We start from the raw sequence: 19171 nt of genomic DNA, 5'->3' as shown, positions 1-19171 counted from the left end.
CGCTAAAAAGTGTCATTCTCTGCACAGGATCTGGTCCTTCTTTTTACCAGCTTTAAAGAGCGGTTTTAGGTAACCAATAATCCATGCATCGCACAATGAAAATTCTTAGTTACTGAGAGTTCCGCATACCCACAGTTTCTCTCCCTGTATGTTGATGACTTTGTGGTTTTGAGTAGTAGAAAGGTGATATATCCAGTAGTCATCTTTTCAAAGAAAGCAAGATGAATGGGGATAAGATGTAAGGAGGAACTTTTAGGCCACGAGATTTGCAGTACAATGAGCTAATTGTGAGGGAGATTGTAAAATTTCTTGCAGGAAGCTTTTAAATAAGAAGCTCATTTGTTTTCCTTATTTACCACCCAGCCGGAAAAGAGGGAATGTACTAACTCAGCATTTATTCTACTATTAACACACCACCTTTCACAATTTCTGCTATGTCCATACAACAGTTGTGAAAGTGTTTACTCAAGATATTCCTTTAAACGGATTCATTTCCTTTAACTTTAGCTCTGTTAGTCACTTTAAGCAATGATACTGTATCAGTGAAATCAGAGTTTGATGGGCTAATTATATTTTATTGCTATACACTAAAATACATGACTGTAAGAAAACAATGTTCACCTGTTGCTCTGTCTTCCAAAAAGATACAGGTTCAAGTCCTAACTTTCAGTGCCTGTGAATAGAAATGTTCTTTAGAAATAGGATTTTTGGGGTGTCTGGGTGGCTTAGTCGGTTCAGCATCTGAGTCTTGATCTCTGCTTGGGTCATGATCTCAGTGTGGTGAGATAGAGCCCTGTGTCTGGCTCTGCATCTGACATGGAGCCTGCTTAAGATTTTCTCTCTCCCTCTCCCTCTGCTCCCACCCCTCCCACCACTCTCTCTAAATTAAAAAAAAAAAAAAAGAAAGAAAGAAATAGGGGTTTTGCAGATGTAATCAAGATGAGGTTACACTGGATTATGGGCCCTAATCCAATGACTGATGTCTTCCTAAGACATTTGGACACAGACACACAGGGAAGATGCCATGTGACAACAGAGGTGGATAGGAGGGATATATCTATAGTGGAAGACTGTTGGCTACCACCAGCAACTAGGTGGACAAGTAGGGATACTACACTTGAACCTTAGGAAAGAACATGGCTCTGGGGTACCTGAGTGGTATAGTCAGTAAGCCTCCCACTCTTGGTTTCAGCTCAGGTTGTGATCTCAGGGTCATGAGATCGAGACCCACATCAGGCTCCACGCTCAGCATGGAATTTGCTTGAGTTTCTTTCTCCCTCTGCTCCTCCCCCCACTCCCCTTCTCTCCAAAATAAAAAATAAATCTAAAAAAAAAAAAAAGAGGAAGAAGAAGAAAGAAAGAAAGAACATGTCCCTGCCAACACCTTGGTTTCATACCTCTAGCCTCCAGAATTATGAGACAATGCATTTCTGCTGTTTTAGGCCACTAAGTTTACGTTTTTTTCTATAGCCGTAGAAAGCAAATATACCAAAGTCCCAACTAAAATCATGCCCTGTCCCGCCAGTGGGACACACCTAACACTTGCAGAAATGCTGGGCTGGTTGCTCTGTGCAGCCCCTTTTCAGTCCTGGGGGTGAATGATGAGGGCCTGCCTGGTATCAGTCATTTTCACACTTCGCTATGATGTAAGTGTCAGCACCCCTATTTACAAAGGTGAGGAAAAGGCTGTTGTAACCAGGTTTGAGCAGATGTGACTCATCAATTCTGAACGACACCCTCGTGTGTGCACCTGAACATACTGCTCACTCCCAGGCTGCCTGGGAGCTACAGGCTAGGCAGAGCTGTGGTGGGGGGTTTGCGGAGCTATCTCCATGGTTGTTCACCCGCTGTCTCCGGGATAACTGGTATACCCTGTGCCGGCCTGAGGGCTATTGCCTAAGGGTCTCTCAAGTCAGTTTTACTTTTTGATGAATTCGTTTGGATCCTAGCCCAGAAGCTGGCTTTTATTACCTTTGATCTCACCCATGGTCGTCAGCAGTTTCTCAACCAATAAAGTCCATGTTCCCTTGTTCCCCATTTCTGCACGTCATCACAGGGGGACAATCTTTCATCCGCATCTGTATTTTCCAGTGGAAAATACGGATATAGATTGGAGAATTATCTGCGTTCTCTACCTTATCACTATCAGAACTATGTAGATATATTTAGTCTCAATTTAAAATATTGAATAAACAGAATAAATGTTTTAGTTCTGTCTTTTTTATCACTGTCTATCATGCATCCACATGACGAATTTATATATAGACCTTTGAATCTGTATTGTAATGTGTATTCTGTGTAATGGCTGCCTCACTGCTAATAGTGGCCCAAATGTCTACTCAATAAATATTTATTGAGTGCCTTCTGTATGCCAGACACTACGAGTAGCTTCCTCACATATACCAAGGCACCTGCCACTAGGGACACGGAAAGGATTAGTAGCTCAGATACTGAGAACATTCTAATAAAAGGAATATAATGACAGCTTTACTGCTAACTGGCTTGGATTGGTACTAGCCCATAGTAGGTGCTCAGTGTTTGTCTTCTTCTTCCTCACTCCATTCAGGAGGCAGCCTCGTACATAGCTCTGTAGCCTGGTCCTTTTTAGAATCTTCCTACTGCTGTCTTCTGATTCAGGCGGAAGAGATTCAATAGAGGTCATCCGTGTGAAGGTGTGGAGTTCCAGCTTCCTGAAGACATCTTGCAGCCCTCCACTGGCCACGAAGCAGAAAGCACAGAGCATGTGTACACTGAGGCCACCCAGCTGGCTTGTGTCGTGGTGGCCAGAGCCGTGGTGGCCAGGCTTGCCTGTGTAACAACACTCTTGAGAATGTGTTCACACCTAATACCAGACTTTGGCAATGAATTATTTAAGTAGCTTTATTGAGATGTATAAGTCATAGATTGTACAAGAATGCAACATAGTGGCTTTTAGTATATTCACAGAAATGTGCAGCCACAATGGCAGAACACTTTCAACACCTCAAAAAGCCCATACCCGTTAGCTAGCACTCTCTCCACACCCCGCCACCTCTCCTGCCCTCAGCAACACTAATCTACTTTTGGTCTCTATAGAGTTGCCTATCCCAGACATTTCATAGAAGTAGAATCACTTCATCTGTGGCCTTTTGTGATTCGATTATTTCACTTAGCAGAATATTTCAAGGCTCATTCACACTGTTGCAGTATCAGTATTCATTTCTTTTTATGCCCAAATAATAGTCCATTGTGTGGATATGCCTTGTTTTGGGGATCCATTCATCAGTTGATCGCCTTTTGGGTTAGTTCCACCTTTGGGCTATTATGAATAGTGCTTCTGTAAATATTCATGTGCCAATTTTTGTGTGGATGTATGTTTTTATTTCAGGTAAATACCTTGGAGTGGAATCGCTGGGTTGTAGAGTGACTCTAGTTTGAACCATTTTACATTCGCACCAGCTGTGTATGAGGGTTCCACTCTCTCTACAGCATCATCGACACTTATTATTATCTGACTTTTTATTGTAATCATCCTAGTGAGTAGGAAGTTCTCCTTCTTTGTGGTTTTGATTTGCATTCCCCAATGACTAATATTGGGGAACATGTTTTTGTGTGTTTATTGGCCATTTGTATATCTTCTTTGGAGAAAGATCTCATCAAGTTCTTTGTCCATCTTTAAATTAGGTTGTCTTTTTATTGACATTTATTGAGTTACTCTGGAAACAAGTCCCTGATGAGATATATGATTTGTAAGTATTTTCTCCCATTCTGTGGGTAATCTCTTCACTTTTTTGATGCTATCTTTCAAGGCACAGAAGTTTTACCTTTATGGATATGTGATAACCAACGTTATCACAACTGTAGGGATGACCAGATCAGCATTGGTTTCCCCAGTTTATTAGCTTTGGAGGAAGGGCAGTACCCTCATGTGTTTTGAGATTGAAGGTGGGGAGGAAGTACCATTGCCCTTGTGTCACCACCCAGATCAGATTGTTATCTCAGGGACATTGTGACTCCTGTCTGAGCTCTCAAGCATCCCAGGCTGGGTGAGGAGGGCAGTGTTGGTGGGCAAAGAGAAAAGAGAGCAGGGAGATTCAGACAAGCTGGTAGAGACTGCCGGAGGGGCAACACCATGAAAGGAAAAAGACCTTTGAATTTTACTTTCAAGTCATCAATAGCCGGAATAATCTCTTTTTTCCTCTGAACAGAGAGGGCCACATCTCTCATCCCTACTATAATATGCTTTGTTGGTGAGGCAAGTGTCTTAATCTGTTGAGAGGTGAACTATTTGGGATTATGATGTGGGGTCCATTCTTCCTCATCTCTCATCCCCACAGATAGTGGCACTGGTGCTGCAGGGGAAACATTTGCCAAGACTGTCAGGTAGCCTCTTGGCTTGCTCTCTGATCTCTGCTTCTCTGTCCTGCCTTCTTGCTTAGCAAAAACAGCCACCACTGAGGAGTGCCTGGTGAACCCTGTAGGCATGAACCGCTACAGCGTGGACCCCTCCACCTCCGCCTTTAGCCACAGGGGCTCCTTCCCCACCTCCTCCTCACTGTACTGCAAGAGGCAGAACTCTGGAGATGGCCATCTTGGGGGAGGCCTGGCCACCACTGCCAATGGTCCCCGTTCCAGCCCCATGTCCTCTGGAGGCCCCTTGGCACCTGGGCTGAGGCCCCCAGGCTCCAGCCCCAAGAGAAACGGGACCTCTCTCGAAGGAAACAGATGTGGTAATGTAATGCATGTTCTGGCTTCCCCATGTTTTAACCTCCTCAGCCATTGCTCTGGGATCACTGCATGTAGGGGTTGGGGGTGGGGAGGGGAGGGAAACCATGCTGTCTGAACACGGGAACACTGGGAAAGCAGAAGCCCTTCGTGGGTTTTTGTTGTTCTTAAAGGCAGCTAACTTCAACCTTTGACCACAGTATTTTTTTCTAAGAAAGTGGTGTATTAGAGTAGGCTAGGCTGTAGGAGTAAGTAGACTCCAAAATGTACAGTGGTTCAAATGCAATAGAAATTCATTTATTGTTCAAGAGTCCAAGGTGGTGTTCTCAGTTGGTAGATGCACCCCAATTCAGGGACTCAGGCTTTGTCCATTTTGTGGCCCAGCTATCCCCTGTGGTCTCTGTGCCTCCAGTACCCAGTGAGTAGAAAGGGAAAGAGTGAGTACGGAAGGCACACACTTCCCTGGAGCCCGGAAACGATGCATGTCACTTCCGCTCATATTTCATTGGCAAGAACTGGCCATTTTGCCACACTTAACTCTAAGGGAGTCTGAAAGGCGTAGATCAACGCTATGCCAGGAAAAAGAAGATGAGATGTCAGTAAAGCATCGTCTCTTGTTTGGTGGGTGACCTTTGCAGCATACAAATACATGGGCAGAGTCAGAGTTACACATTTCTACAATTATAACCATATAATCTGTCTATGGTTTCATTAGACAGAATGAGCTTCAGTCTCATCCGTTAAAGATCCCTCGTTGGGATGCAGTGCACAAAAGGGCTCTCATTCTAGGGGTAGCTTGGTATCCATTATGGATTATGGTTTTTTAAAAAATCATTTTCAAGCGTCAGTATTGCGTTAATGAACAAAGGCTGTAGAGCATAGTAGATAATCACGTGGACTGTGGAACCAGATGCACGGGCTAGAATCCTGGACCCACCACTTCCCGACCTTATGACCTTCTGCAAGTCTGGACTGCTCTGTGCCTCAGTTTCCTCACCTGTAAAATTGGAATGTTAACAATAGCATCTACCTCATAGGTTTGTTGGGAGGATTAAATAAGTTCATATGTGTATTTAGTGCAAGATGTACACATGGTAAGAGCTCAATAAACATTAGCAGTCACAGATCATGTGAGCACACCTCTCAAGACATCACAGCCCAGCAGCTCTGCGCCTGAAAACTGCCGAAGAGAGGAGGCCTCAGGCCAAGGAGGAGTCAGGAGTCTCCATCTTGCCTTCTAGAGCCTCCAAGTGGGTTGGCTGTCTTCCCTGGTGAGCCACATCTTTGTTCTGAGTCGCAGCTCTCTCTACCAGTAGCCCTGAGAAGCCAAGTGAAGAGCTGTTTTGTACAGTCCAACATCCTTCATGTGCTCCCCTCAAGAACCTCCCCATCCTGCACAAGCCTCTCCTGGCTGAGGATAGAAAGGTGTGCAGGAAATGCTGGAAGGAAGGGCAGTTTTGGGGGCAGAGCGCAGAATCTCTCAGCCATGGGGGCTCTTGGCAAATGTAGAGGCGTCCTGCAGACTACTTCCCAATGTTATCACATAGAGCCATCAGCTAGGCAAGATTTGACTGGACAGAGCCCATTTTCCAAAGAGGAGAGACACTTTCCACCTGATTTTTAAGAACAAGAGAAGAGAACAAGATCTGGCACAAATCAACATTGGAATGTAAAGGAGGGGCCCCGGCTGTTTCCTAGGCTTGTCCCCAGAGTTTGTAACATCTGGTATACAGTAGTTCAGTAAATGTTCATTATCTCTGTGCCCCTATCATGATGCCAGTGCCCTCACGGTTTGCCCCTGGTTGTCAAAACCCTTATCTTGGTGTCCCTCTGCCCTTCACGTGTCTCTTCCTCTCCACCTCTTCTCCTCAACCCAGTTCCCATTTTCTCAGGGCAGTGATCATAGGACATCACCTGATTGAATTGACTCATAATCCTAAGAGTGTTAACACTTTTTCAAAAGGAGGTATTTACTCTCTCTTCCATTCAAGTTGGTGGAGTATCAAGCCTTAGGTCCTACATGTAGGATTCAAGCAGTAAGAAGAAGGCACGATTTCGATGAAGAGAACTTCTATCACTAGGTGAATAATTGTCTGCTCCATTCCGGTCTATCTGGTACCCCCAGATGAGGGGAATCTTGGACCCCCTGAAAAGGATCTCAAGGTAGTTTCCCTCCCATCCCAGCTTCAACAACCCTCTTGTCTTTCATATTCATCCCTACCTCAGCCCTTTGTTCTCCTGGAATGACACCCTGGTTAGCTATCTGAGGAGTCTTCCTTGAGGAGAGGCCCAGACTCTCCCCAGGAACCAGCTCTGAGAGAGAGCCCTTTCTGTTGGAGCTCAGGTTGCTCCCTGAGAAAGCCCCACTCAGGGCTCAGGTAAAATCAGAGAGATGGAGCCCACCTGCTACTTTCCACTCCAAGCAAATCACTAACTCTATCCTGAATACTGGTTGTCTCTTAAACAACTTAGAAATATTAGTGGGAACTTTGATACCCAGCAAATCAGAGTGGTTCATAATTAGCAGGACCCCTCTGGACTGTGGGATATTAAAAAATCACAGCTTCCTCAGAGTAAAGCGGCTGCAGGTTGTAGCAGCTGAAGTCCATTGTTGAGCCTCTGTGTTACACTGCAGAAAAATAAAAGTATTCACCCTTTATAGGTACACTAACTCTCAAATGCCCCAAGGATTCCTTTAACCAGTATGTTAAATGGAACCACAGATACCAGAAAGCCAACCAGCTATGCTCGTTCTAGCATCAAGGTGAAGGAAGGGGATGGGGAGAATAAGGGGATGGAGGGCAGTGCCGACCCCTCTGAAACAGGGTTCCGCTCTGCTTACATCTTACTGGCCGGAACACAGTCACGTGACCACCAGCTGCAAGGGAAACTGGGAAATATGGTTTTATTCTAAGCAACATGATCCCAGCTGGAAATCGGGGATTCTGTTACAAAAGAAGTGGAAAAAAGATATTGGGGAGACAATTGACAGTCTCATCCACACCTCCCAATTAAAAATATTCATTCCGTTGATTTCCTTCTGTAGCACTTTGTTCCCTTATCTCTAGCATGTCCTCCTTCTTGTCCCACAGTAGGAACCAGACCCTCAGCTTCGTGAGGTCCCTCGCTCATCTCTCCGTCCTCCACAGTCCCAGAAAAGGGGACTGCTTGTTTGAGGCATTTACTAAATAGCTATTTAGTAAATATGAGCCAGACACTTTCCATACATTATTTATGACTTCCTATAAGTTATATTTTACAATTTATTATTATAGTATGTATATATTATTATAGTAGGTATTATATACAATACAGATAAAGAAAGTGAAGATCAAGATAAAATTCAAGTGTTAAGTCAGGATTTTACTTTAACTGGTTCCAAAGCCTGCTTCTTTCAAAATTACCCCAGGGATTTTCAAACTATGTTCAGTGGGCTTCAAGGAATCCCTCTGAGGCTTTAGGGGCTAGGGAAGGTGGGATGGGAACAGAGAGGATTCCAGCACTACCCGCCCCCCCAACCAGGACCTCTTCACTTTTGCATACTGGGGTTCTACAGATGCTTTGCTTGAACCAAGTTTGCACAGTTAAACACATTTGGAATCCATAGAGATAAGCCGTGCTGAATTGAGTCATTGGCCTCCTTGCCCATTTGTCACCTATCAGGCTGGGTCCTTGCTGTGGGCCCTCTGGAGGCTTAGTATGTTTTCCCTCCACCCAAGGAATTGCCCCATTTTTGCTCTGGAATTGCATCCCAGGTGTAAGTAGTTGGTGGTAAGAAACTGTACCTCTTCAGGAGGGTTTGACCTGAGTCATAAGCCCTAGAAGGGACCTAAAAATGGATTTTCCCCTGTGGTGATAATCAAAATGGTTTAAAACACAGAAGCCAGAAAACTGCATGGGGCTGCAGACAGGGGGGTAGGCATGGATGACATGACAAACCGTGAGGACTCACCCTGGCTTCCTGCTACCTATGGCCTCTGCCAGTGAGCTCTGAGGGGACATACTGACATCTCCCTGGTTTTTCCTGATACTTGGGTAAAAATTTGAAAGCTCTTCCCCGTCTCTCATCCTAGATATAAGCACCAAGAGCTATAAGGTTTTCAAATAACAAAAGCTTCCTAACTTTTGCATTAAATAGGCCATGTTATAGAATTCCCAACCACAATTAGTCCAAGCTTCAGAATCAAGAAAGGAAGTAAATATGACATTGTTATTGCCGCCCAAATGCTTCCTGTGGATTAGAGTTTGCTTCTTCGGGGGTGAGGTGTTGGGTGATGGACAGAGAGACTGACCACCCAGTCAGAAAAAGGAGAATGGGGCCCACACTCCATGGGAAGGGGCCGAAGTGAGCGAAGGCTTGGCAAGGGCTCCTTCATCCTGGGGGAAGAACTTTTCTTTGAATGATGAATGAGCAAAAGGAGATTATGTATGTGGTTGTGGGCATGTGTGAGACACAGAGACTCAACAGGCAGCAGTGCAAGGACCTGGGCTGTGACAATGCCAGAGGTTGCTCTAAGCACTGACGCACAGGCATTCTGACCCTGGTGCATGTGGAACAACTTTAGAAACAACCGCCGCCATCTTTAATTATACACCCAGTCACAACTGGGTTTCCCTCTTCACTGTCTCCGGCAGCTCCAGGGAAGGCACACGACACACACAGAGTGCCCTGAGCTGGAGAATGCTGCCTTCCCAGAAAGGCCTTTGGTGAGCACTCTGCATGACCTGGGCCTTTAGGAGAGAGATTTTTTTCACATTCTTTTCACTGCTGTCCAGTCTCCTCCACCTGGCCCGGCTGTGTCAGGCCGGACCCATCTGTCTTCCTGACACCTTCACATCCACTGAAGGGGGGAAGTGGGGGGCTAGCGTATTTATTATCTTTGTGAGCACACACCACTGCAAAGGCTTTACAAAGCTGCCTCTGGAAAGTTCCATTTCTCTTCCTTCTACAGCGACCTTATGTGCTTTGGGTCTTGAGCGACTCCTGAGGTGTGACAGGCTTCCTGATGCTCTCAGTCTTGTATGACTAAGAGGCCCCCCTCGGCCAGGCTCCCAAGCCAGGCCCGGCTGCTGCCATTCCATCCTGGAAAAGTGAAAAACACCCACAGCAAACACTGGGCACCAGGAGTGGAGCCACTTTCCAACTGGTCTGCCTCCCTCCACAGCCAGCACTGGAGAGCCTCCTCAGTAAAGACAAGCCCCCCCACCCTCTTGCTCAGCATCCTGCCGCCCCCAAAGGGGCCCCTGGCAAAGGAGTGCCCTGACCTTGCTCGAGGAGCTTAGGCTCCCCAGGACAGTGCCCTGAATCGGTCTGGGGTTCTCCCTTTTTCTATCAGATACAGGAAACTCGATTTGACCTCTGCTCTGATCACTCTAAAATCATTCTTGGCACCGAAAGACTTCCAGCCTTTGTAATCAGAACATCTATTATCACCGCAATTAACGCCGAAGCTCCAATGGGGCGGATTCCGAGGCGAATGCGATTTCCGTGGTTTCCGTGATTCATCTCCATGTTGTGTGCAGATGTCTTTAAGTGCAGTGAAATCAACTCTAATAAGCATGCATCAGCATTCAGACGGCCCCAGGGTGCCTTAACAGTTTCCCGGCAAAATGCCCCGTGCCAACCCACCTTAGGGGACCCTTCCAGGTCCAGCAAGGAAAAGGCAGGGGAAATCCCAAAGTAAATCCAATCCTCGAGCAAACCATTATGATTTTAGGGCAGACTTGGAAATGCGATGCCGTACTTCGCTCAGCACTGATGGAGAACCGAGCCCTTCTCAAGCGCACTAAAAAGAGGAGCAAGAAAGAGACAGCAGGGAACCACTGCACCCTGGGACTGGAGGAGGGAAATGGAAGCCGAAGCGTCTGGATGTGGAATTATTCTGTAGGGAAACCACTTCATTGTTCAGAGCTTCCGCTTTCTTCTGGCCTGAAAATAGGATTAAGAATTACCTGCTCAAGGCTTTTGAATGAGTTATTTATACTGTTTCCACAAAGTATATCAAACCCGTATTTACCAGCATATTTACTTAGAACTAGGGAGGAGTCAGTGATTATAAACCCTGTAATGAGAGGGTCCCGTTTTTTACCAAACACTTTGCCCCGGACCTGGCAGAGAAGAGATGCTCAGTAGATGTTTCTGGAATGAATGGGGTAGGGATGGGGTTGGGGAAGATGAAAATGATCATCCTCAAGAAACTTGAACCTAACTGGAGGTTACAGACATGCACACGTGCAGTATAAGGCAATTGTGGAAAGCATCTTAGAACAAAGGTGTGGTGGTTAGAAGCAGAGGAAGGGCACATCCAGATGGCAGGATACAGACATGCTGCCTGGGAAGGGTCGGCCTGGGCTTTGATGGCTGGTGGAATGTCTGTGGAAAGGCGGGAGTGTAAATGCTTCTAGAGGGAAGCAAAAAGCACCAGCTGAAGATGGAGAAGGGAAGCCGGGGAGATACGTGTTGGGAGTGCCTGGATGGGAGGGTGCATGAGGGCACCGGGCGCCTCCTTCCCTTTGGGGAGCACATGATGCACAAGACCTCTAGGACCATGCCTGATCCCATTCCAGTCCTGACACTTGCCCTTCCTGGAGGACAGCGTTGCCACTTTACAGTTAATGAGCTGAGTCATGGTCAAATTGCTAGCAGTGGGCGCTCCAGCACTTGTCCCTAGGTCTCTCTGGCACCAAAGCTCTTCCCCTCTGTCTCAGAAGGAAAGAAATTATTAAGACCAAAGAGAGTCCTTGACCTTGAGCTAGAGTGTGCACTCTGGAGCCAGCACATAGGCTAGGGACATTCATAAGGGGCACAGACAGAGCCGGGTCTGGGGAAAGCGTTGAGGCAGTACACAGGTGTGCTCTGGAAGAAAGAGATCCCAGGGCAAGGATGCCCACAGGAAAGGGTTGCAGTGGTTTGGTAAGAGGTTTCCAGCTAGGGGAAGCAGGATACAAGGGAGGATCTGGGGTGAGAGGCATCCTTCTAAGAGTTTTAGAATAATTCACTGTGGGGACTGACTTAGGGATGCTAGAGACAGAGGTAGCAGTAGAGACGTCACTATGGTTCCAGAAACCTGAGAGGCTGGAGGAGAAGCTGGTGCGGAGGAAGGAGGATGAGTTAGTCTGGGACATACCAGAAAGAGTCCCTAAATAGTGCTCGGCATCTGATTCACTCCACTCCACTCATCCCGTACCTTTTAACCTGCCGTCCGGGAGATGCATTGTCCCATCGGTGCAGCTCGCACAGTCATCATTTATCGAGGACCAGCTATGTATCAGGCACGGGAGTAGGCCCTGTGCTGTCGAGGGGTTCCCCCAGCTGGTGGGGTAGACTGGAGCAAGCGCTCTGAAGAGCAGGGGTTTGTGAAGGCACGCGGGGCACGCCCAGAGTGGTAAGACCACGTCTACTTTCTGCCCGTGGCCCTCACAGACAGGGGGTCCAAGCTTTGGTGGCAGAGACCCCGAACACGCACCCAAATGCACCTCAGTTCTGCCATGTCTCTATTGTCTCCAGTGGGGGCGGAGGGGATCTGCATTCATTTGGGACCCCTAGCACTTATAGGGCCCAGCAGGATGTTGATCTTGGCAAGCTTTCTCTGGTCACCAAGGGACCCAGCTGCAGGAGGTCGAGGGCTCCCTGAGATAGGGCTGAGCAGGAGGGGTTTTTAAAACTTGAATGTGGCGCAGAATGTCAGCCTGCTGAAGGAGATCTATTTTCTAGCACATTACTCCCTGGGAGGACAGAGGGCTTTTGCCCAGATGGAGCCTTTGCTTCTAGAAGCGGCCTCCCGGTGCTCCAGGCTCCCCACGAGCCGCTCCCAGCCTTTCTCTGTCGCAGAAGATCACTCAGGCCGGGATGGGGTGGGGGGCGCGGGCAGGCCGCCCAGGGAGGCAAGGAGGCCCTCGTCCCCTTGTCTCATGCTCTTCTCTGTCCACCCATCCAGCCTCGAGCCCTTCCCCCGATGGGCCAGACGCCAGGCAGCCACGGAGCAGGAACCCTTCCACCTGGACTGTGGAGGATGTGGTCTGGTTCGTGAAAGACGCTGACCCGCAGGCTCTGGGTCCACACGTGGAGCTCTTCAGAAAGCACGTAGGCGCGGGGCGGGCAGGGTGGGGGGGGTATGGTGGGGGGCTGGCCCCAGAGAGGGCGGGAGGGCTGGGGGAGGGACGAAGGAAGGTGGAGGGTCAGGGAGCCAGGGCTGCAGGAGCGGGTGGGCTAAACCCAGCACCCGGACTCCGCTCAGAGGGAGGCCAGATGGAGCCACAGGCTTCTCAGAGCAGAACAACCACTTAGTTTTGTTTTTAAGAAGGGATATTTCTCCCATCTGTTCCCTCCTTTTGGCCTTTATTAAGTATGCCTGTTTTCCTGCCCATCCATCCGTCTGTCTGTGCATTCAACAAACATTTATAGCACACCTACAGTGTGCCCGGGCACCGGGATAGCGCCGATTCCTGAGCCGCCGGGAGGATTCGATGAGAAAATGCACGTCAGGGCTTGAGCACGGTGCCCCGCTTATAGTTAGCCTTCAGTTGGCATGGACTCTTAAAACTAGGAGAGTCTGAAATATATAAAGTGGTAAGTTGGGCGGGGGGGACCAGGTAATAATTACTGCTGCATGAGCCATCTTAATCCGCTCCCGATGTCAGCCCTTTATTGCTGCTCTCCCCGGGTACTGCACACATCTAGCTTAGAACAACACAGGTTTATTATCTTCTGGTTCAGAGGGTCACAAGTCTGGCCGGGCTCTCAGTGGGCTGAGGTCAAGGCATCTGCAGGGCTGACAGTTCCTTTCTGGAAACTCTAGGGAGAATTCGCTTCCCTGCCTTTTCCAACATCTGGATGGCTCGGCCCTCGTCCTCCAGTGCAGCAGCCTCAGGCGACTCCTTCCCCGGCGGCCAGCTCCGGTGCTCTCTTCCGATTTCTTCTTCCACTTTTAGGGATCCTAGTGATTACAACTGGCTCTCCCACCCAGCAATCCAGAATACTCCCCCTATTTTTTAAGCCAGCTCTTTAGCAACCTTAATTCCCTTTTGCTAGGGTAACTTAACATCCTCTCAGGTCCAGGGGGCAGGCTGGAGACGTCTTGGGTGGGGAGGAGAGGGAGCGTCATTTCTGGCCAAGCCCAGTTACCATGATATTCTCCTCCTGTTTCTCACTTTGATTTGGTGATTCCGTCATAGAAACCGTATTCTCAGATCTGGGGAGACTCTCACCCGACACTCACATTTCATGAGGGTGTATTTGAGCTCACTGGACAGCCAGGCCTTGACAGCAAGGATCCCAGAGTGGGTTATGTTGAGCGGGATCTGAGTGGGAGCAGTCTGGCTCGCCTCCAGAGTTGTAGGGCATGGTGGAAGGCCAGGAGATGGGGTAAGAGAGAAGATTAGGCCCAAGGATGAGAATTTGTCCACTCTGCCATTTTGCCAGCGACAGAGAGTGAGTGATCTGGAGTGGATGCTTCTGGCTGGCTGGCTGGATGCACGAGAAGGGCGGGGGTCCTCAGCTGTATGACTCCTGTCACTGCCTCTTTCCCCAGTCGGAGCACTCAAACTCTCTTTGTCTCTTGTGACCTGAAGATAACAATGTAGCTGAGCGAGGAAACCGAGCGTTACTAGGTTCGCGAATTCTACAAGCATTCTGGAGGGTTACCATTTTCAGAGACAAATGGGAAACAATACCATGACCTCACCCTTGAGGTTGGCATCCCCTTAGTAGTTCTTTTTGCTAAACCCTGAGATGAAGCAGGTGCATTATTTACTTGTATGCCCCCTGGTATTGTTAACAGGGCCAAACACCTAAAATCCCTCGTCAAGTGTAATTAGCAATTTGGTAATCAGCTCAAGGTCGGTGGGCTTACTGCCAAGGAAAGAAGCAAGAGATTAGGGTGATGGACGGAATACCAGGGCCTCATACCAGCACCTGAAATGGAGGGGTAACTGCTAGTTTCTGGGTCTAACTGATGGATGACACTTTGTCTTAGTCTGTTCCGGCTGCTGTAACAAAATGCCACAGACCGGCTGGCTTAGGAACGAGAGCAATGTATTCCTCAGCTCAGGAGGCTGCAAGTCCAAGGTCAGGACGAGAAGCCCCCTTCCGAGTTGCAGATTGCCATCTTGCTGTAGAAGAATACTAATCCTGTTCCTGAGGGCTCCACCATCATGACCTCCTTGCCTCCCAAAGTCCCCACCTCCAAATACCATGCCATCGGGGGTTAGGATTTCAAGATTTGAATTTGGGTGGGGGACACAAACATTAAGTCCACTGCAAACTTTTTGCTCCTTTAGCCCTAGAGCAGATAAGGAGAGAAATATCACATGGGGGCTATTGGGAACAAAACTGGGTTTATGTTTGGCTCCTTCAATCAGGGGAGTAGGAATTTGAAAGATCCAGTGTCATATGACCTCAGGGAGAGTATGGGAAGAGGAACAAATCGTATCTTTTTGCTTTAATTTATTTTTTAAAAGAAGATATTGCCTTGGGACTAAGAGAATGTGTGCCTGAGTGAACCCATATTCCCTTACCTCGTGCCCTGACCCCATGTTAACCATAGCCACTGTCTGATCGATCTCACCATCATCTGGATTTTCTTGTTTCTGATCCTGTCCCATCAGGAGATTGACGGCAATGCTCTCTTGTTGCTGAAGAGTGATATGATCATGAAGTACTTGGGTCTGAAGCTGGGACCCGCACTGAAACTCTGCTACCATATCGATAAACTGAAGCAAGCCAAATTCTGAAGGTTTCTCAAAAGATGGAAGCGAAGTCCAGACAAGCAGGTCTCAGGATCGTCTTCTGCCTTACCAACATCCAGCCGCCACGACAAAATGGCTTCTCTCCTGAAAAATAACATCCACAAAGACTGGGTCTTTTTCTAAAACTTGTGCATCTCTGCCTTTTAAAAAATTCAACATGGCCCTTTCGAAAGGCTCCTCTGTGTTAATGATTTGCCAAAAATTAATGGAAAAGCCTATTATTTTAGCATTCCTGGTAGGTCGGTTGCTGTGAGTAGGGGTTCTGTCTTTATGATGAGAGATCAGGGACCCCAATGCTACTGCCCAAGGAGAACCCTGGAGGGTTCCACGGATGTGAGAAGAAAGACCTTTGTCTCTACGGGAACTCCACCATAGCACCACCTGTTGTAAACGTTTTTAACTCTGCCCCAGGGGACCTGTCATTGTGAGCCTTTCTTAATTCAGCTCTGGAAGCTGTCTTCTGAGGAAACATGCCTCCTCACCTTGCACTATCTGGAAAACTTGAATTCTTTTGCTCTCTGAAAGAGAAGAAAAAAAAAATCTTTTCTATTCCGAGTTAATTGAAGTACTGTGTTGTCCCACTAGAGGGCAGACTGCTAATGAAGTTTCAAGACCCTCCCAGCAGCAGCCTGCTGATTTAGTACTCACTGGGCGGGTTAGGGTCTTTGTGGACTAGATCTAGCCTACACAGATATGGGGAATTTCTTCCACAGTCAGCACCACAGATTGCAACATGGGGAAGAAACTATCTTCTAGAACGTTCTAGTTCATATCCAGTCATTATTGACTGACTGAGATGCACAAGCAGCAAAGGCAAAAATTTAGGAGTATGTTCCTCCCAGATGGGGCTTTGGAGTTCCCTCCCTTTCAGAGTCCTCACTGGGGTGTTGACGTGTTGGCGAGCTGAAGAGTCTTACTGACATTTAGCCATGGGTGTTTCTTTAAAAAAGAAGAAAAATGTCTCAGATAAGCTTTGAAATGGGAGAGTGTTGATTTCTCGTTACGTTGCTGGATTATGTAGTTGTACCGCTGGCTAATTTTTCTAGCTCTCAACAAATACACAGACATGCTCTCATTGGATTTAATTCCATTTACAAATAGGTTTTCCCTCCTCATCGTGGAGTAATAGGAAAAAATTGATTTTTTACCCCTTTGCAGCTGTGTCCAAGGAAGGACGATGATGAGTCCCCGATTTACGAGGCAGAGGGCAACCTCATCTCCATTCTTCTTTTTATCCTTCTCCTTTCTCTCTTTCCCTCTCTCTTTTATTCGTCCTCCCACGCTGAAGAGTAAACATATTTACAAAATGAATTCACCTTTGCCATGGGTATATCCTCTACCTTAAAAACATCTACAGTGTCCGGTTGGAGGTAAGGAGATGAAGACTAGATTCCACAATCTCTGGGAGGGTGAGGATCAAGGAAAACTCAGGGCCTCCCTGGGTCCAAGTGCAAATTAGAAAAAGCACACCTTGCTCTGGGATGTGGGGGCGGGCGGGAGGGTGGTCTCAGGCGATGAACAGAGAAGGGGGGATTTCCTCCCCCTCCCCCTCAACCAGGTGCCCTTGCGCAGGACAGATGTTCACCCTTGGGGCCAGCCAAGCTAGATTTGCATATTGATCTTCTATAAATCAGTTAGAACTTAGAGGAGGACGACCCACTTTGATGAGAAGAGAAAAAAAAAATCCTAGCGAAATCCTTTTTTAGACACACAAACGGAGGCTGGACTGAAAGCAAGACAGAGACAGGATGGAGGACGATGTCCTAAAGCTGCCCACAAACTGAGTCTGGGTCATCAGGTTGTGGAGGGGCTTAGTGTGGTTTGCTTTGGGCACCTGACGGTACTACCCTGAATCGGGCCTCGAGATGGGGTCGTCCAGAATTCTAACGTGACTGATGACTCTGCCCCTCCAAGTTTGTTCATTGCTAGTATTTGTGGCTGGTCTGGAGTTAGCTAAATCCCCTCAAAAGGCCTTGGCCAGTTTATGTACTCAGAACTGCCCTGTGAAAACGGTGAGAGGCAGAAAGCCCCCCAACAACCCAGATGAGCTGGGTTTTTTTGCTCAGTCCTCTGAAACTTGTCCTGCCTCTTCCATCAACATACATATACCTCGTTGAGAGACTTTCACAACTTCCCACCCACCCCCACCAGTGCCTCCCTCACTACAAAAGCATGAACGTTGGTGCCCCCAGATTCAAGTCATCCCCAAACAATGTCAAAGAGATCCTTTGAGTAGGTTTCCAGGGGGAGAGAGATTTTAATTATCTCAAGCCTTGGAGCAAACTGGATCCACGTTCACGTGTAACTGCTCTCGCGGAGGTGCGATCTCATTTTGCATTAAACTTTAAGCAGTACAGATTGCTGAAGCCATGATATTTAAGGTTTGACTTTTTAAAAATCTCATTACTCTTAAAATGAATGCTGCCATATCAGAAAATAACCCAGGGAGGAAATTCCTCCTTGCCTGTTTTTGCACTGAGATGCAATTAGCCAACCAAATTATTGTAGCAATACTGCAATGATAATTAATTTTCACCCCTTTCAAAAATCTTGTCAAACCAAGCAGCTAAATAGCTCAGCAAATGTAAAACATGCCAGGCCATTTCCTCTAAATGGACCTTAAAGAGTCAGGCCACGTGTGTCACTCTTGTCCAAACGGGAGCTTATTTCGGGAGCCTCACACTTGTACAGACATGGTCCTTGTTATTCCATTGCCGTAGCTTTGCTTCAGGTTGTAGTGAATAATGACATAGTTTTGCATAATTCCAAATTAGAGTGTGTGAGTGTGTGTGTGTTCATGTCCAGACATTTCCAATCACCCGTGTCTGTTAAACACTTAAAAAAAAAATCTAGGGACAATTCTATTGCCTAACTCATTTTAATTATTTCATAAGTGCATGGATCCCTTTGTGAAGACATCAGGTAAAAAAATGTAGGGGGTGTGTGTGGGGGGGGGTGTGTCCTGACACAGTGGTTGGAAGAGCCTAAGGAAGAGGCTGAGAGCGTGTCAGCTATTTTGTTCTTTCGGTGTAAAATGTCTCTCCCAGCTTCGGGAACTTGGAGGCAGAACCTTCTCTCTGCCTTTGGGACGAGGTATCCCCACTAATGCCAGCAGGGGGCGCCCTGAAGGCAGCTGGGGACGGTGCCGGGTTCTCGTCAGCTTCCCTCAGGCTCTGACCAGCCCAGCGGAGCCAGCCAGCCCAGGTTCCCTGGGACTGAGGCGGGACACCTAGCCGGGGACCTCGCGGGGAGGGGACAGACATTTTAAGGGCCTTGTTTAGTGCCCACCAGAGGGTTCACCTGGCTCCCCCCATTGCTCTTCAGCAGGGCTGCCAAGGTTTTCTCCTTTCATCAGGAAGAAAGAATGAAGAGCTCCTCAAAACCAAATACGCTATTTAAATCGATTGGGAAGGAGTCCTGAGCTAGGGTTGGTTTGCTTGAGAAGGAAACCAGCGAGAGAGAGAGAGAGCGAGAGAAGACACCACTCTAAATTTCTTAAGAAAACGATAAAAGAGCACCTCCTCTCACAGTCCTAACCCCTGAAGCCGCAATATATTTTTGTATTTACGTGCTGTATGGAATCTTTCCTTTCTAACTTTTTTCCATTAAAATCATTTTTAAATTATTTTTTGAGATTGCTTAAGGAGAATGTTGTCATATTTCTGAAGATAATCAGAAATGCCCAGAGGGGACCAAGGACTTGAGCTTAGTCATTGTCGGA

The 19171-nt window shown here is 47.5% G+C and overlaps 1 protein-coding gene across 8 annotated transcripts in view; it reads left to right on the top strand.

The window, feature by feature from the left end:
• SCML4 (Scm polycomb group protein like 4) overlaps positions 1-18952 on the top strand; it is a 110141-nt gene extending 91189 nt beyond the window's left edge. For 5 of the 8 annotated variants that reach the window (XM_047734003.1, XM_047734000.1, XM_047733997.1 and 2 more), the window contains 4 exons: positions 4419-4709; positions 12642-12787; positions 13503-13574; positions 15310-18952. In XM_047734003.1, coding sequence (XP_047589959.1) covers positions 4419-4709; positions 12642-12787; positions 13503-13574; positions 15310-15435 — 635 coding nt within the window. In that variant the 3' untranslated portion in view covers positions 15436-18952. The remainder of the gene's footprint in view (positions 1-4418; positions 4710-12641; positions 12788-13502; positions 13575-15309) is intronic. The other 3 variants (XM_047733998.1, XM_047734004.1, XM_047734005.1) reach the window with 2 other exon arrangements.
• The last annotated feature ends 219 nt before the right edge of the window (positions 18953-19171 follow it).

This window comes from Lutra lutra, chromosome 6, assembly GCF_902655055.1.
Source record: "Lutra lutra chromosome 6, mLutLut1.2, whole genome shotgun sequence".
Taxonomy (NCBI): domain Eukaryota; kingdom Metazoa; phylum Chordata; class Mammalia; order Carnivora; family Mustelidae; genus Lutra; species Lutra lutra.
This window is presented reverse-complemented; position numbering and strand designations above follow the sequence as displayed.